General features: G+C 42.4%; 1 protein-coding gene across 1 annotated transcript in view; it reads left to right on the forward strand.

The window, feature by feature from the left end:
• Positions 1-2,122: 2,122 nt before the first annotated feature.
• The window catches only part of SVOPL (SVOP like), a 59,766-nt gene continuing 46,206 nt past the window's right edge, over positions 2,123-15,682 (forward strand). Inside the window, exons 1-6 of the mRNA XM_063101009.1 lie at positions 2,123-2,204; positions 2,378-2,469; positions 8,149-8,247; positions 12,265-12,336; positions 14,148-14,272; positions 15,615-15,678. Of these exons, the coding sequence (XP_062957079.1) occupies positions 2,123-2,204; positions 2,378-2,469; positions 8,149-8,247; positions 12,265-12,336; positions 14,148-14,272; positions 15,615-15,678 (534 nt within the window). The remainder of the gene's footprint in view (positions 2,205-2,377; positions 2,470-8,148; positions 8,248-12,264; positions 12,337-14,147; positions 14,273-15,614; positions 15,679-15,682) is intronic.

The following is a 15,682-nucleotide window of genomic DNA, read 5'->3' on the forward strand; positions in this document are numbered from 1 at the left end:
AACAGCCTATCCATCTCAGAGCAAAGTTCTCCACCAGCCGTTCACCTAATAGTGTATCAGCCATTGATGATTATTGCCTACATCTATTATTTCATTAGGAGTTGGAAAATGGTGATAATTTAATTCCATCTTTATTTCTGCATGTATTAGCTACAATTCAAGAATAATTTTCTTTCATCAACTATTTGGTCACCCTGATGTGCAGACAATGTGTACAAGAAAGTCAAGATATTTTACTAGTTTTCAGAATAATGAGTTTGTTTCTTAGCATTCACCTAAGGTGATCAATGAGGTTTTCATTTTACTATTATTATGAACAAATGGATTTTAATATCTTTGATGTGTTTCAATTTTTTTGCAGTCATTATTCTTTTTGATGTTCAAATTGTCCCATCTTTGGCCAGTAGGAGTCTTTTCAATATGAATCTTGTAATTTTTTGTAACAATCCCAGCAGCTTTGATATCTTCCACGCTGCATCATGTGACAAGATGTTCCAGGCTTAATTTGTACATTTCCTGCTCCCAAACCAGAATCAGCCATTTATCTAAGGCATTTGGGTTTGTTTGTTTACTTATGGTTATTATATATTTACTACATATAGTAAGATACATAATGATTCGTATTGATATTTCCAATTCAAAATTAGGACTATAGGTTTTTTACATAACTTCTTTGATTTATATTTATATCTTTTTCCTCTTACACTGAAAATATTTTTTTTTTTTTTTTTTTTTTTAAGATGACCGGTAAGGGGATCTTAACCCTTGACTTGGTGTTGTCAGCACCACGCTCAGCCAGTGAGCGAACCGGCCATCCGTATATGGGATCCGAACCCGGGGCCTTGGTGTTATCAGCACCGCACTCTCCCGAGTGAGCCACGGGCCGGCCCCTTACACTGAAAATATTGATTGCTAATATTAACATACTTACTTACTTGCTTTATCCTACCATATGTACTAGTATCAAAATAATGATACCAATATTATTATTATTATTATTATTTTAAATTTTATTTTGTCGATATACATTGTGGCTGATTATTGCTCCCCATCACCAAAACCTCTCTCCCTTCTCCCTCCCCCCCCAACAATGTCCTTTCTGTTTGCTTGTCGTATCAATACCAATATTATTTCTAACAATATAATTACTGAGAACACACAGGATTTTTGTTTATTCCACTAGGGATATATAAGTAAATTACTGTGCATTAAAGTCATTTGAAAAAAAATTCTGGTGGTTAAGCCACTAATTTAATACCTATATTTCTTTGTTTTATTTTTCTCTTGGTTTGCAAGGTTAAGAATCCTTTTTTAGGGTTAAATGCAAACGGGGGGGAATAAAAGGAAGGACTCCATGGGTTTCTGTCAGAATGAAAATAAAACCAATACATGAGAAAGCACACTGTAAACACAGGATCTGTGGGAGTGGGAAGTGCTGGCGATTGTGACCATTTTTCTGTAGCAAAGGCCATCTTTACTCTGTCAGAGGATGCTACTGGTCAAATTATCAAGACCTGCATGTGGGGTGGTCACTAGCCACAGAGGACCAATTGTCTAATTTGGTCATTTAACCTCTCCATGTCTTCGGTTCCTCATAGGCTAATTTGTAATTATAATACCTACCTCATAGGTTTTCTGTGAAGATTAAAGGAGATAATCCATATATGCTAAGTGCTCAGCACAATGATTGGCATCTCAATAAACAGTAATCATAATAATACTAGCTCCCATTAAGAGTACTGCCGTGCATGCCAGGCACGGGTTAAGCACTTTCTATGAACTAACTCATTTAATCCCCACAATACCCTTGAGAGTTAGGTGCAGTTATAATATTATCCCCATTTTAGAGATGAAGAAACGCAGGCGTGCAAAGGGTAAATTCCTCAAAGCCACACACCTCATAAACAGCAGGGGAAGAAACTAAGCACCTAGCAGCCTGGTTCCAGAGGCCACGTACGAATGAGGTACAAACACTTACCTCGTAAGATTTTTGTGAGGCTCAAGGAAACGCGTGTAGGGCCCCTGGCATGTGATACGCACCCAGTAACCATTACATTTCTTTCCTTCCGGCGGCCTCGCTTCCATCAGGGGGTCTGTGTGGGGAATCGGAGACACTAAGAGGATGGCGACCAAGCACGCAGAGCCCGTCACCACCATCAGCCTTCGAAAGCTGAGCCTGGGGGCCCCAGAGCCGCAGCCGGAAGGTAAGATGATCAAAGACGTCTCCAGCCGTCCAGCCGCAGCTTCGTTCCCCGCGACATTAACCAGCTTCTGTAATAACCAACTGGCTTTCCAGCCCCCTCCGAAGCTGAGCCGCAATCCGCACGCACTCCCTGCCCAGCAGCGCGGTTCCTCCCACTCTGCTTTCCCCTGTTAGAGCCGAAGACGTTCTCCGTGGAAGACGCCGTGGAGACCATCGGATTCGGACGTTTCCACATTGCCCTGTTTCTGATCATGGGCAGCACTGGGGTGAGTCTCCCACGGACACCCAGCTCTGGGCTGTGCGTTCTGGGGGTGGGAGCGGGGTGAAAGGGAGCAGGAACCACCTCGAGGTGGGTAATCCCAAAATCGCCCTCATTTCCCTTCGGCAGGCGTTCGGTTATGAGCAAATACATACCTGTGTCTCTGTGTTCTGGGAATTCAACACTCATTTTAAAAAAATGGTTAAAATTGAGGTATTGGGAAGAAGGGAGAAAATTAAGGTATTAGTCTTTGTAAAATTAGACACATGGCTCTCAAACATTTTGTGCGTAAGAATCACCCAGGATACCTGCTGTAGTTACGGATTTCCAGATCCTTCAAGAGGCACTGATGAAGGTTTGTTACCTACGGCTGTGTCTGACTGTGTCCTCTCCAACATTCAAGTGTTGCCAATGGTAGTAAGAGGTGGGGCCTTCAGAGGCGATTAGGCCATGAGGGGTCCTCCCTGTGGGTGGGATTAAGGCGCTCACATGAGACTTCCTGCAGCTGCCTTCAGCTCTCACGCCCCTACACCCCCAACCAGAACATCCCTGCAGAAGGGAAACGGCTCAGGTCTTCTTTAACTGTTCTGTAGTTGGTTTCTTTTTTTTTTCCTCCCAAAATAAAAAGTTTATTTTATTTTATTATTTTTTTTTAATTTAATTTTATTTTGTCAATATACAATGTGGTTGATTATTGTGGCCCATTACTGAAACCTCCCTCCCGCCTCCCTCTCCCCCCTCCCCCCAACAATGTCCTTTCTGTTTGCTTGTGGTATCAACTTCAAGGAATTGTAATTGTTGTGTCTTCATCCCTCCACCACCAGTTGTTTGTGTATTTATTTACTTATTTTTAGCTCCTACAAATAAGTGAGAACATGTGATATTTCTCTTTCTGTTGCCTGACTTATTTCACTTAATATAATTCTCTCTAGGTCCATCCATGTCATTGCAAATGGCAGTATTTCATTCTTTTTCATGGCAGAGTAGTATTTCACTGTGTAGATATACCACATTTTCCGTATCCACTCATCTGATGATGGACATTTGGGCTGGTTCCAACTCTTGGCTATTGTAAAGAGTGCTGTGATGAACATTGGGGAACAGGTATACCTTCGACTTGATGATTTCCATTCCTCTGGGTATATTCCCAACAGTGGGATAGCTGGGTCATATGGCAGATCTATCTGCAATTGTTTGAGGAACCTCCATACCATTTTCCATAGAGGCTGCACCATTTTGCAGTCCCACCAACAGTGTATGAGAGTTCCTTTTTCTCCGCAACCTCGCCAGCATTTATCATCCACAGTCTTTTGGATATTAGCCATCCTAACTGGGGTGAGATGGCATCTCAGTGTGGTTTTGATTTGCATTTCCCGAATGCTGAGTGATGTTGAGCATTTTTTCATGTGTCTGTTGGCCATTCGTATATCTTCCTTTGAGAAATGCCTATTTAGCTCTTTTGCCCATTTTTTAATTGGATTACTTGTTTTTTTTGTTGTAAAGTTGTTTTAGTTCCTTGTATATTCTGGATATTAATCCTTTGTCAGATGTATATTTTGCAAATATTTTCTCCCACTCTGTTGGTTGTCTTTTAACTCTGTTAATTGTTTCTTTTGCTGTACAGAAGCTTTTTAGTTTGATATAATCCCATTTGTTTATTTTTCCTTTGGTTGCCCGTGCTTTTGGGGTCGTATTCATGAAGTCCATGAGTTGGCTTTGTTCCTACGTAGAGGTGAGAATGGAGAGGCAAGCTCTCAGGCACCAGGTGGGAGTCACGTTGTTAGCTAACTGGGTAGAGGTGTAGGTCCATTTTCATCTGCCACTCTGGAACTCTTCCAAGGCCCGATTTCCCCTCACCCAGCTTCTTAGGTAGCTTTACCCCTATAGTGGGGATCAGACCCCAGAGTCCTCCAAAGAATCTTCACTGGTTGCCTGTATCTTTGGCTCTGCTGGGATCTAATTGGAGGAGGGACCAGTTTCTGATACCCATCCTCTGATTTATACATATGCATTTTTCCCCCTCTGGCCCTTAGATGGCCTCAGCCCAGCCACCATATCTCCCTGCAGTTTGCACTTTCATTGATGGTAGTTCAGTTGGGATACTTATTTCATGGGGGTTTTGATTGATTTACCTGCCCTTCCACTTTCTTTTTAATTGAACAGAATCTGAGGTATATATGAGGTTTGGAGAGGGCTATAGAGAACAGCACCAGTGGCAGCTCCTCAAGCCCGGTCTCCACCGCTAGCTTCCTCCAGCTGATTCTTAACCTGCATTCTTGCCAACCTGGCTCTTGAGTATAGGTTTGCCTTTTCTGGAGAATTAACTGAGCATCTGGAGAGTGGTCTCAGGATAGTATAAGCCAAGGTAGGGAAGGAAAGAGGGGTGAAGCAAAAGGGAGGAGTTTTCTTTCCTTTCCCAGGGTTCACATTCAATTTGATATCCATTACCATGTCTTTTCTACTTCCCTGTAAATAAGTATGATCTTTATTCCCACTGTATAGTCTGTTCTGTCCCCTGCCTCTCATCAGGCCCGATTTCGTTCCTCCTCTGTTAGTATCTTGAGTTTAGTCCCTCGATCCTTATCCCCATACCCCCCACCCCTACCATGCACCCAGTGGTTTAATCCTGTACCACTGGGGGCTAGTACCACAGAGGCTCACTTGTGGCCTCCTCATATCTTACCACCTGTTCCTGTGGACAGGGAATAACTAGCACTGAAGGTCTTCACAACTGTTTCACATCATCAGAGGACCTTGGTCCTTTCTAAATGTATAGCTTCTTTTCCTAGCCCTCATCAGGTGTTTTAGGATGTCTGTGGGAAGCCATCAAGGCAAGAGAGAACTCTTAAGTTCATTCTTGTTCCAGCCCAGAGTTCTGGGAAAATTTGGGGAAGAAAGAGAGGAAAGGCCACAGTGACCTAGGATTGGAATCTTTCTCCTTTTGGCTTACAGACTGCCTTCTGCCCCAGAGCAGCTGAGAAATCCATGAAGCTGAGATTCTGAAGGACCCGGCTTAGGTTCTTCCACTTAAGCATTAATTCCCTTACTTTTCCAGGGGCAGCCTTAGTTCCCATGGCCCTGAAGCACACATACATTTGCCCCTTCCTTTCTCAGAATCCACTAGTCGCCCAAAGCACCAGTGCATCCTTTTTACAAATGGAAGAACTAGGATGGCTCTCTAAGTCTCTTAGAAATGAAGGTCTTTTTGTGCAGCTTTACCCGTGAAGCCGGAGTGAAGATGTTTATTGCCTTGGGGGTAGGGAACCATTTCCCCAGGCTTCTTCTCCCTTCCAGCACCCCCTTAGAAACAGGATTGGCCTTAGCTTCTGGGCCTATCTGCTGCCTTCTACCTCCTATCAGCCCTTCAGCCTTCCTTTGAACTCTTGGGCTTGAGGATCTTGGTTTTTTATTTCCCAGCTTTTCAATTTTTTCTTCTGATCAGTTTTTTTTAGGAGGTGGGGGTGTCTTTTTTTTTCTTTGCTTCTAAGAAAGCATTTGCCTTTCCCTTTCCTCCTCTTCCAACATAACAATCATGGTAGCAGAATGCGACTGTTGATTTACTGATGCATTTAATGTAAGTAAAAAAGAAAAAAAAAATGTGGATTCGAGTGTTGCTTCATTTTTTTGTCTGATACTAGGAATTTGGAAGAAGGGGCACCCAGTAGTGTTTTATTGAATCAGAAACATACCCTCCCCTGCATCTTGGTACCTCCTTATTCACTTTAATCTTTTTCTGAACACTGAAATAATGCAATTTGGAAAATAGGCCATTTATTGCATTTAATCACCCCTATTCACAGGCCACTTAGATAGCTCATCAAATCTGATCCCATTTTATCTTTTTTAGGCTCTTTTAACAAAATGGAGTTGGTTTTGATTCTTACCAGACCCCCTGCTAGGAAGGCTCTTTATCAGGCCACCCTCCCCGCCTCACACACACAGAAAGATGGAACTGTTTATTTGGGTGTGGTGACCAAATCCCTCACCTGGTCTTAGGATGGAATGCTTGGCAGACAGGGTCCTCTCATCAGAACAGATGTGTGGACAGTGGTGGGCCTGCATCCTCCTGGCCATGGCCCGTTGAGGCCATGTGTGTAATAATAGCATCCAGGGCAGCCCAGCAGCCCCAGCCTGCATAGTAAGGTCTTCTGTGAGGTCCTCTATGACACCTTACACAGCAAAGCTCCTCTATGCACCCACCCCGGCTCCTGCTGGGTCCCCCTCCCCTAAGGCTGTTCTATCAGAGTGGGGCAGTGTCTTATTCCTTACTGGTTTATTTCCTTCTAGGACTCGTTAGAGGAGTGGTGGCCTGGTTACTATTGACCCTGCTCACTATCACTGACGGAGATAAATTTAATAAATCAAACCTTCTTCTGATATGGTCATGCTGTCTCTTACTTCTGATTCTTTTTTTTTTTTTGGTGGTTGGTTGGCTGGTGCGGGGATCTGAACCTGTTTACCTTGGTGTTATAAGGCTGTGCTCTAACAAACTGAGCTAACTGGCCAGCCCCTATTCCTGATTCTTTTTGAATGAAAACATAGCAGCCATCTGACCTCTGAACAGGACTGTAATGCTCTCTGAGGGGAGACAGACCATCATTATACACCTCAAATTCCCACACCTCAGCTGGCATTGCTCTATCTTTTTCCTCCAGATCTCCAAATTACACAAACAGAAGGGTACTTCAACAAGTTCATGGAAAGATTCGTATTACCTTTAAATTCTATTTTTCCATGAACTTGTTGAAGTACCCTCACACAAATGGTACTACAATAAGTGCGCCATACAAATATCCTACCAATGCTATCAATAGAACGTGTCCCAAACAAATTCCTCATTTCCTCCTTCAGTTCCCCTTTACCCTTCCAGGTACCTTTGTCCCTGTCTATGATGTCAATGTTCATTCTTCTTCCAAGCACAAAACCTCAGAGTCATCTTTGACTCATCCTTCTTCATTACCCTGCACCTAATCTCTGTCATTTCTCTCTAGTTATTCTTTCAATTCTTTTCTAGCATCTCCTTCCTTTCCCTGGGAGATAAACTTAGCCTCTACTGCATTGCAAGATACAGCTAAAGGGTGATGCTCAAACTTTGTATCAGAAGAAATATTTAGTAGCACATCCTACACAAAGTTTGTTAAATAGATGTTCTTTTCTGAGATAAACTCATAGTATTTTGTACGAGCTGCTTTATTGTTTGGTTGGTTTTGCTTTACTGTTTTCTAGCTTTCATGAATCTTGCCTCCTCATCCCAGCTTCTTGAAAGCAGAGACTATTTCAAACATCCTGCAATCTTACGATGATGGGTGTAAGACAACAAGGCTAGTTGATGTGGATGTTTCGCTAGGTTCACGCACTAGCTAAGTGACAGGCACCACACAGCATGCTCATTGTGTCACCATGCAAATGCATGGGTTGGCAAAATCAGAGTGAATACCTGCCAGAAATCTTTGGGGACCCTCTCAAATTGTTCAAACCAATAAATGTCACATCTGCAAAAGCTAGAGTTCTCCTGGAGTTCTTTACCCAGCTAGCAGTGTCGAGTGGGTGCACAACAGGTACTCCCTAAATGGCAGAGGGGGGAGGAAAGGGTTAGGACAAAGAAGGATGACAGACAGGCAGACCTGGGACGAAGTGATGACAAGCTAGCACTTAGACATGATGTTATGTCCCACTTCTTCTTAAGGTGGTCGAGGCCATGGAGATCATGTTAATAGCTGTTGTGTCTCCTGTCATCCGCTGTGAATGGCACCTGGAGAATTGGCAGGTGGCGTTGGTGACCACGGTGAGTACCTGCTTTCTGTGCTGGGAATAAGCCGGCTGAGGCTGGGCTCCCCTTCCCCACTCCGCAGGGCTGAGAGCCAAAGGCCGCCTCACCACTTGGTGTGCTGGCTTCTGAAACTCAGGGGTTTGCAGCTGAAACTAGCATCCGATGCCTTTCACCTGTTTCCCTTCTCCCCTGGGGAGTGTAACCTTGAACTGCTTATGTCCCAGCCCCAAGCAAGAGCCTGGATGAGAGAAATGCCAATAAGAGAAAGTGACCCTTAAGTCATGCGTTAGTCATGGGTTATGACAGATCATTAAGAAGCTACTTAGTTGGACCATAGTGAGTCAACCAATCACCAAGTCACCCTGACTGAGTTGCACACTGAGTTTTGTTATAAAGTGGAATTAATTTTGTTATAAAGAATTTTGTTATAAAGTGGAATATTATCCATCATTCTTTGAAAAAGCATTTATGTAGCACCCAGTTGGTGGCCAGCAGACTGTGTGCATGTGTGTGCGCGTGTTGGGAAGACCACAGCAGCTCCACGGTGCTTAAGCAGAAAGTGAGACAGGAGCGACAGAGGTGGGGACGCAGGAGCGCAGGGCAGAAGCACCTCGCGGTCTGTGCATCGACTCCTTTCTGCACGTCAGAGCTCCTGGTACTGAGCCAAAGCGCAGAAGCACCCCAAGCAAAAAAGTGGTTCAAATTACCCTTTGTAGAACAAAAATCAATTTTACGGAAAAGCGTTATAGTCATTATATGTGGCTCGTTGAATGGATATTAAAGTACTCCTTCTATCATAAGAGCGCCGCTAAATATTTTTTCTTTCTTTTTGATGGCTGAACAGTACCAGGATTGGAACCCTTGACCTTGGTGTTACAAGGTGGCACTCCAGTCAACTGAACTAACTGGCCAGCTCTGCTAAATCTTTTTTTAATGTTAAAAGAGGCTCTTCATGAATAAATAGGAGAGTACTTCAAAAAGTTCATGGAAAAATAAATTGAAAGACAATAGAATCTTTCCGTGAACTTTTTGAAGACCCCTGGTGTGTTGACATCCAGGCTATGTGGTGGTGGGAGCCATTGAAGGGCTTTAAGGAGGAACATGGTGAGTTTCCCAAGAACCCTGAGGAGATAAGGCTGGAGGGGGGAAGGCCAGCGAGAAGGCCACGGTGGCGGTCAATGCAGAGTGCGGAGGTGACTGGGTGTTCTGCAAGTATTTCAGAGATAATGTCAGCCAAGGAGGTCAAAGAACCACAGGTGAGGGGAGGAGAGTTGATCTACCTGGGTACTGAGCTGGGTTTCATGAAGGTGTCACAGAAAGCAATGTTGAACACAGGGGCCACATCCTCACGGAGAGTGTCTGGGAGGTCATAGACAGTGACAGGTGGAGGATGGCAGAGGCCTCGAGGAGGGTACAGTTCTGTAAGACAGTGAGAGTCAGGGTCTGAAACTGGCCATGGAGAATTCCAGAAGAATCCCTCGTGCCCCACAGGCTTACGGGGCATTGGCAGAGGAGCAGCCCTGCCCGCAGAAAGAAGGCTGCTGTGAACGGGCATCCTACGTTCCCTCTGCCTTAGCCACGTTTTACTTGTGAACTTAAATCTGTGTTGGATACCAGGAAAAATTCCCCCTCACCTGAGGAGCTGATCCGAGTTCTTCTCTCAGCTAGTGTGTAGCACATGCCCAGTTGTGTTTCTTTCTGTGTCTTGGAGTCCAGGGAATTTGGAATCCTGTTCTATGCTCAATCTCAGCAGCAAATCTGCCTTTACTCTCTTAGCTCCGTTTTCCTTGTTAACATTCCTCTATTATTTATTTTGTTGCACTGGTTCCTTTTTGTTTTGATTTGTTTTTAAAAGCTATCTCTAATATTTTTAGAAAAAGTATTAGAGATACATCAAATAAATCAAAGGTCTTAGTTGGGCTTGGAATAAAGTGATTCCGAGTATTTTTGTTTTCTTCTTCATACAGCATATTGTTACAATTTAGAATTTGTTAATGTATCTTTAGTGAAGGCTGAAACTCAATGTGTGATTATAGCTGCTTCATACCCCAGCTGATTTGTAGGTAGTTCCTCAGGATCCTGGAGATCCAGGTGTGGCATTGGCATCTGTCACTTCCCGCAAAATTACATTACCTGGTACATATTTACAGCTCGCACTGGTTGCATTCACGTCGTTTCCTCATGGTGCCTAAAGAGGCTCGTAGTAGCAGCTGCACGATGTCCCTCGTTAGGTGGATCACGGCTCTGAAGACTTTTCTCTGGGTGACTGAAATCGCCTAAGATGTGACTGTTTCCTGCTAGCAATTCCTTGCCGCCTCCTGTCTTTTAGTCTCTGTCATTCCTGGTCCTGGTTGTAAGTCTCATCCGACTTTGGAGTCTGTCCCCTGAGCTCATTGACAACTATCTTGCTAACAATCCCGAGAGGCCCAGGTTGGTTTAGTGAAGGGGCAACCTTTTCACCATCTGCCAGGCTTCCCAGCCCCTAAGGCCAACTCCACTTTCTCAACAGCCTGGCCCGAGCCGTTGTTAATTGAGGAACCTTAAGGATTGTGGGTAAATTATGTCCCTCATGTTTTGTGAGCAACAGAGTAAGTGCTGAAGAAACAAAACTTTATGTGGTGCTTAAATCAGAAACAGAAGAGTCACTTTTTATACTAAAAATAAGCACCCGTAAAAAAGAGCAGCCCCTCCAAAGGGAAAAACAGAGAGAGAGCATGCATGCTTCATGTCTCTGTGAAATCCCCCAAACAGGGTTGCAGAATTAGAGTTCGCAAGCTTTAGGGTTAACATGGGCTAGAGGTCAAGGCTTCTCTTCTAGAATGTACCGTTCACAGGGCAAAATCATGGGTTTTGTCACTCAAGAATGTATATGTTTTTTTATATAGTTCCCTGTGGAAGAAATACATTTGAATCTTCTTTATGAAGCGTAAGAAAGAGAAAAACAGAGAAAGCAAAGCAGGCAGTGAGAGAGAAACCGCTTTTTCTGTTTTATTTTGTTTTTCCGAGAAATGCAACCTGACACTTTTCCTTTGATTACTCTGGAGGCAATTGGGCAAGGATCTTCCCCAGAGAAAAAAGCAAGTGAAGCTGGGAACGGCCTGAGGGAGGAAAAATAAGCTGCCTGAAGGCACAGACATCCACTTACAACTCAGGCTGGGTTAAAATGCGATTTAACATCCCAGGTTCTGGGGGCTGGTCAGTTAGCTCAGCTGGTTAGAGCACTAAGGTAAAGAGTTTGGATCCCCTTACCAGCCAGCTGCCACAAAAAGAAAAAAAAAAAAAAGAAAAAAGAAAAAGAAAGAAAGAAAGAAAAAAGATGATTCTTTTTCCCAGGTTCTTGAATTTTTGGGGGGAGGTCAAGCCATCGAAAACAAGTAAAGAAAATAAGTAGGTTTATCTTAGGATCTATATTTGTTTTGAAGAGTTTTTTTGTTTTTATAAATGAAGGATTGCTTTTGATGTTTAAAGTTTATGTTTACTAATAATAACTTAAAGACTGTGTCCAGTGGACTCAACTTGTATGTAAAATAAGGCAGAGCATGAGGCAATAGAGATTTCTTATTATTTTAAAAATTATTATTATTATTATTATTATTTTTGCTGGCTGGCTGATACAAGACCAAATCCTGGACTTATTGTTATCAGCAGCACACTCCAAACAACTGAGCTAACTGGCCAGACCCCCTTTTTAAGTTACAATGGAAATTCACAATTACACATGTCCGAATAGAGCGGATGGTCTGGGATCAGAGGGAAAGCAGTTACCTGCTCTGGGGACACTAGTTTCCACCTGGGTGTAGTGTCTTCAAAGTGTGGGATCAGCCAACAAGGAGCAGAAACATCCACCTGTAAGCCCTGGGCATGTTAACAGGAGTCAGGGAGAAGAGCTTTGGGCAACTCCGTTCTTCAACTTCCACCCCTCCCGTAGTTTGGTCTACTTTTAGTTAAGATGGGTGAATGGTTAATGCAGTAAATTAACATCGTATCAAAACTCTGCTTAGAGAATCATTTTTTTCTCACCCTCACTTCCAGATGGTGTTTTTTGGCTACATGGTCTTCAGCATCCTCTTTGGCCTCCTGGCTGACAGATACGGCCGCTGGAAGGTAGGTCAGGCCTCGCACTACGATTCAGAATTTTCTCTTGTGCGTTCTCTTGTGGCTGTCTTGTCACTGCTTCTCTTTAGTGGATGTTGCCCTGTCAATACCCAAGATAGAAAATATGGAAATTTTCTTTTCTGTTTGCACATTCCTGAATTCCAGGCTTGTCTGCTTGATTTCTCCTCTTTTCCTGAGTTACCTGTCCCCACACCTGGTTCCCTGCAGTCCAGGTATGAAGTTGATGGACGTGCATAGGAAAAAACATGTGGGAATTTGCAGGTATAAACATAGGAAGCTACACATTAGTTAGCTTTGTTATAGCTTTGCGACTAAGCCACCTGCTCAAGGTCACACACCTACTATGTGAGTTTCATTAAACATGAAAACATAAATTATGTCTTATTATAAACCCAGTTTTGTCGTTTGATTTCTGGTGGAGAAGGCCTCGCTAAGCATAAACACAAAGAAAGAAACCTCAAAGGAGAACATTAATAGAATTGGCTGTATGTTTTAAAGTGCATGAAATAAATATCATAGACTCTTACTCATTAATATGAAAACACAAGTATCTCGAAAAAAAAAAAAGGAAAAGGGCACAAAAAGGCAGTTTATAAAAGAAGTACAAATGGTCAAGAAACCTTAAAAAGTGTTGAATCATAGGAGTTATCAAAAAGCAAAATTACATAACAATATATAATTTTAAAAATCAAATCCATATCAAACATTAAATTTATAAGGAATTTCTCTTTTTCTTATAAAAAAGAAATGCACTGTTGAAATGGACATTTTCATGCCTTACAAGTATATACACACGCTTATGTAGTATTGGTATAATTTTTCTTTCTTTCTTTCTTTTTGTAAAGATGACCGGTAAGGAGATCTTAACCCTTGACTTGGTGTTGTCAGCAACACGCTCTCCTAAGTGAGCTCACCGGCCATCCCTATATAGGGATCCGAACTCATGGCCTCAGTGTTATCAGCACCACTCTCCCAAGGGAGTCACGGGCTGACCCTGTATTGGTATAATTTTTCTGACCATCAACTTGGCAGTATAAATCAAGAAACTTGAAAATATTTATTCTCCTAACCTGATAATTTGCCTTCCAGGAATCTGGCTTACTGAGGTTATCAGAGGCACAAAGATTTACGCAGACATCACTGTCACAGCTTATTTTAACAGTGAGAACATTCGAAACAACCTAAGCATTAAACAGTAGGGGAAGGGTTTATGTATTAGAGTACATGTATTATGTTTTTTCACTGAAATATTTTACAGTCGTTAAAATTTTTTTCCCCTTACAAACAGGGAAAACAGGATAAAATAGTGTTAACAGTATTTTCTCTGGGTTGAAGAATCAGCAGTGATTTCAATGTTTTTAATTCATTTCTTTTTAATTTCATATTCTTTACTATGAATTTATATTATTGTTATTATTAGAGAAAAAGCAAATACATTAAATTTTTTCCTTCTAGTCATCCCAATACAGTGCTTTGTTGTGCCCCTAACAGCCCTGTGAGTACGGAAGGCACATTTTTGCTCCCCGATGCCCAAGTTCAGTTTCCAGCCACCCATGAAGGTGGACACGGTAGGGCAGTTTTGAAGAATGGTCTAATCTTTGAAGGTCTGGGCTTTCAGACCATGGAATGACATGGCTTGGATTGTTTGATGATGGTGAGACCGGTGAGCTTGCTATAGATTAGCTCCTTAGAGAAGCAAACATCTGGATGGAAACAAAAAATCACCTTCAGAAATTAAGTTTTCTACCCTCCCTCCACTGAGGCCAGTCCCATTAATAAGTCCTCTTTCATTGCTTTAGATTTTGCTCATCTCGTTCCTGTGGGGATCCTATTTCTCCTTGCTGACCTCGTTCTCTCCCTCCTACATCTGGTTTGTCTTCCTGCGGACGATGGTGGGCTGTGGCGTGTCTGGCCATGCACAAGGGTAAAGACTTCAGCCAGAGAGAAATGTGTACACCTGCAGGCACTAGTGCAGCCACTGTGCTTAATGAGCTAAGAGCGTCACAAGCTGCAAATGTATAGATTTCACTTGTACTAATTCCTGTTGAGCTGTTGTTTTTATTTGTTTTTTAGTGATGGCAGCTTATTTATTGCTGCACTAGGAGCAATTTGTTCCTCCAAATGACACTTGATGGTGAGGCTAGCACAGTGCTAGATGGAGCATGTGTTAGCTTTTTTGTTCCTCAGACTAACCATTATTTTTTTAAATGAGTAATATTTTGTTAGACTACACACTAACAAAAAGTCCCACAGTAGGTAGGTAACAAAAATGTCAATCCAAGTGCAATTTATTAATTTCTTGAGGATTTGTTGGAAGGGTTTAGTTTGGCCATAAGCACCTGTAATGTTCAGGAATAACCATTTTAAAGTGCCACTGCCCTGTGACTTAAGACTGGCCAAAGTGAACTTGCAAAGCAGGGTGAGATGTATGGGGACAGATGGGATGCCACTTGTTTTTCCTCTTATTGTGCATGGGTGCAACAGTTGTTGCACTACATGTTCTGGTCCTTGGGAACCTCCCTTAAAATAACAGGGCCCCTCAGGCTATTCTGTCCTAGGTGCCTTGAAGCAAGTTATACTTAAAATATATTAGAAGATGGCAAAGCACCCAATACCGCCTAATGTGTTGGAGAAATAATTGTTCTTCCCTGGGGCATAAGTTAAGCATCACTCTGAGCTTTGGAGTCCAAGAGGAGTAGAAACTAAGTAGAATTTTAAAACATCCCTCAGGAAACAACCCCATAAATATGCTAAAAACTCCAAAGCCTGGCTACTAATAGCAACAGGGAAAACGGATGGAAATAAAAAACTGATGGAATAAGATTCCATTTATTCTTCCATTCACAAAATTAATATATACTTAACTGGGAACCTGTGCTTTGACTGTCACCAGGAGTTGGGAAAACTATTTACCTTCTCCTGGGTGTATTTTAATTTCTCAGGTATGTTTTAGAAAAGGGCATCGGGCTTGGGAGCACATTTTGCCAATGCTTCTCTTGGCAGAAGAGGTAAGGCTAATATCTCTTACAAGACAGAAGGTTTAAAATAATCTTGGGAATAAAAATGTAAACAGAGGTGCGGTTGTACAGTACTTCTTACTGTTCTCTTATGTGGATATTAGCTGTAATGATTATACTTTGACGTACGATGAACTTCTATGTTTTTGAATCTATATTCCTGTAACAAGAAAAAATATGATTGCTTTAAAAAAAGTTATTTGATTTTATAAAAATGAAATTATTGTTTTCTCCCCCCTTCCTATTTAGGCTAATCATAAAGACTGAGTTTTTGCCCACAAGGTATCGAGGCTATATGCTACCCTTGTCTCAGGTAA

The sequence above is a fragment of the Cynocephalus volans genome, chromosome 6 (genome assembly GCF_027409185.1).
Source record: "Cynocephalus volans isolate mCynVol1 chromosome 6, mCynVol1.pri, whole genome shotgun sequence".
In the NCBI taxonomy this organism is placed as follows: domain Eukaryota; kingdom Metazoa; phylum Chordata; class Mammalia; order Dermoptera; family Cynocephalidae; genus Cynocephalus; species Cynocephalus volans.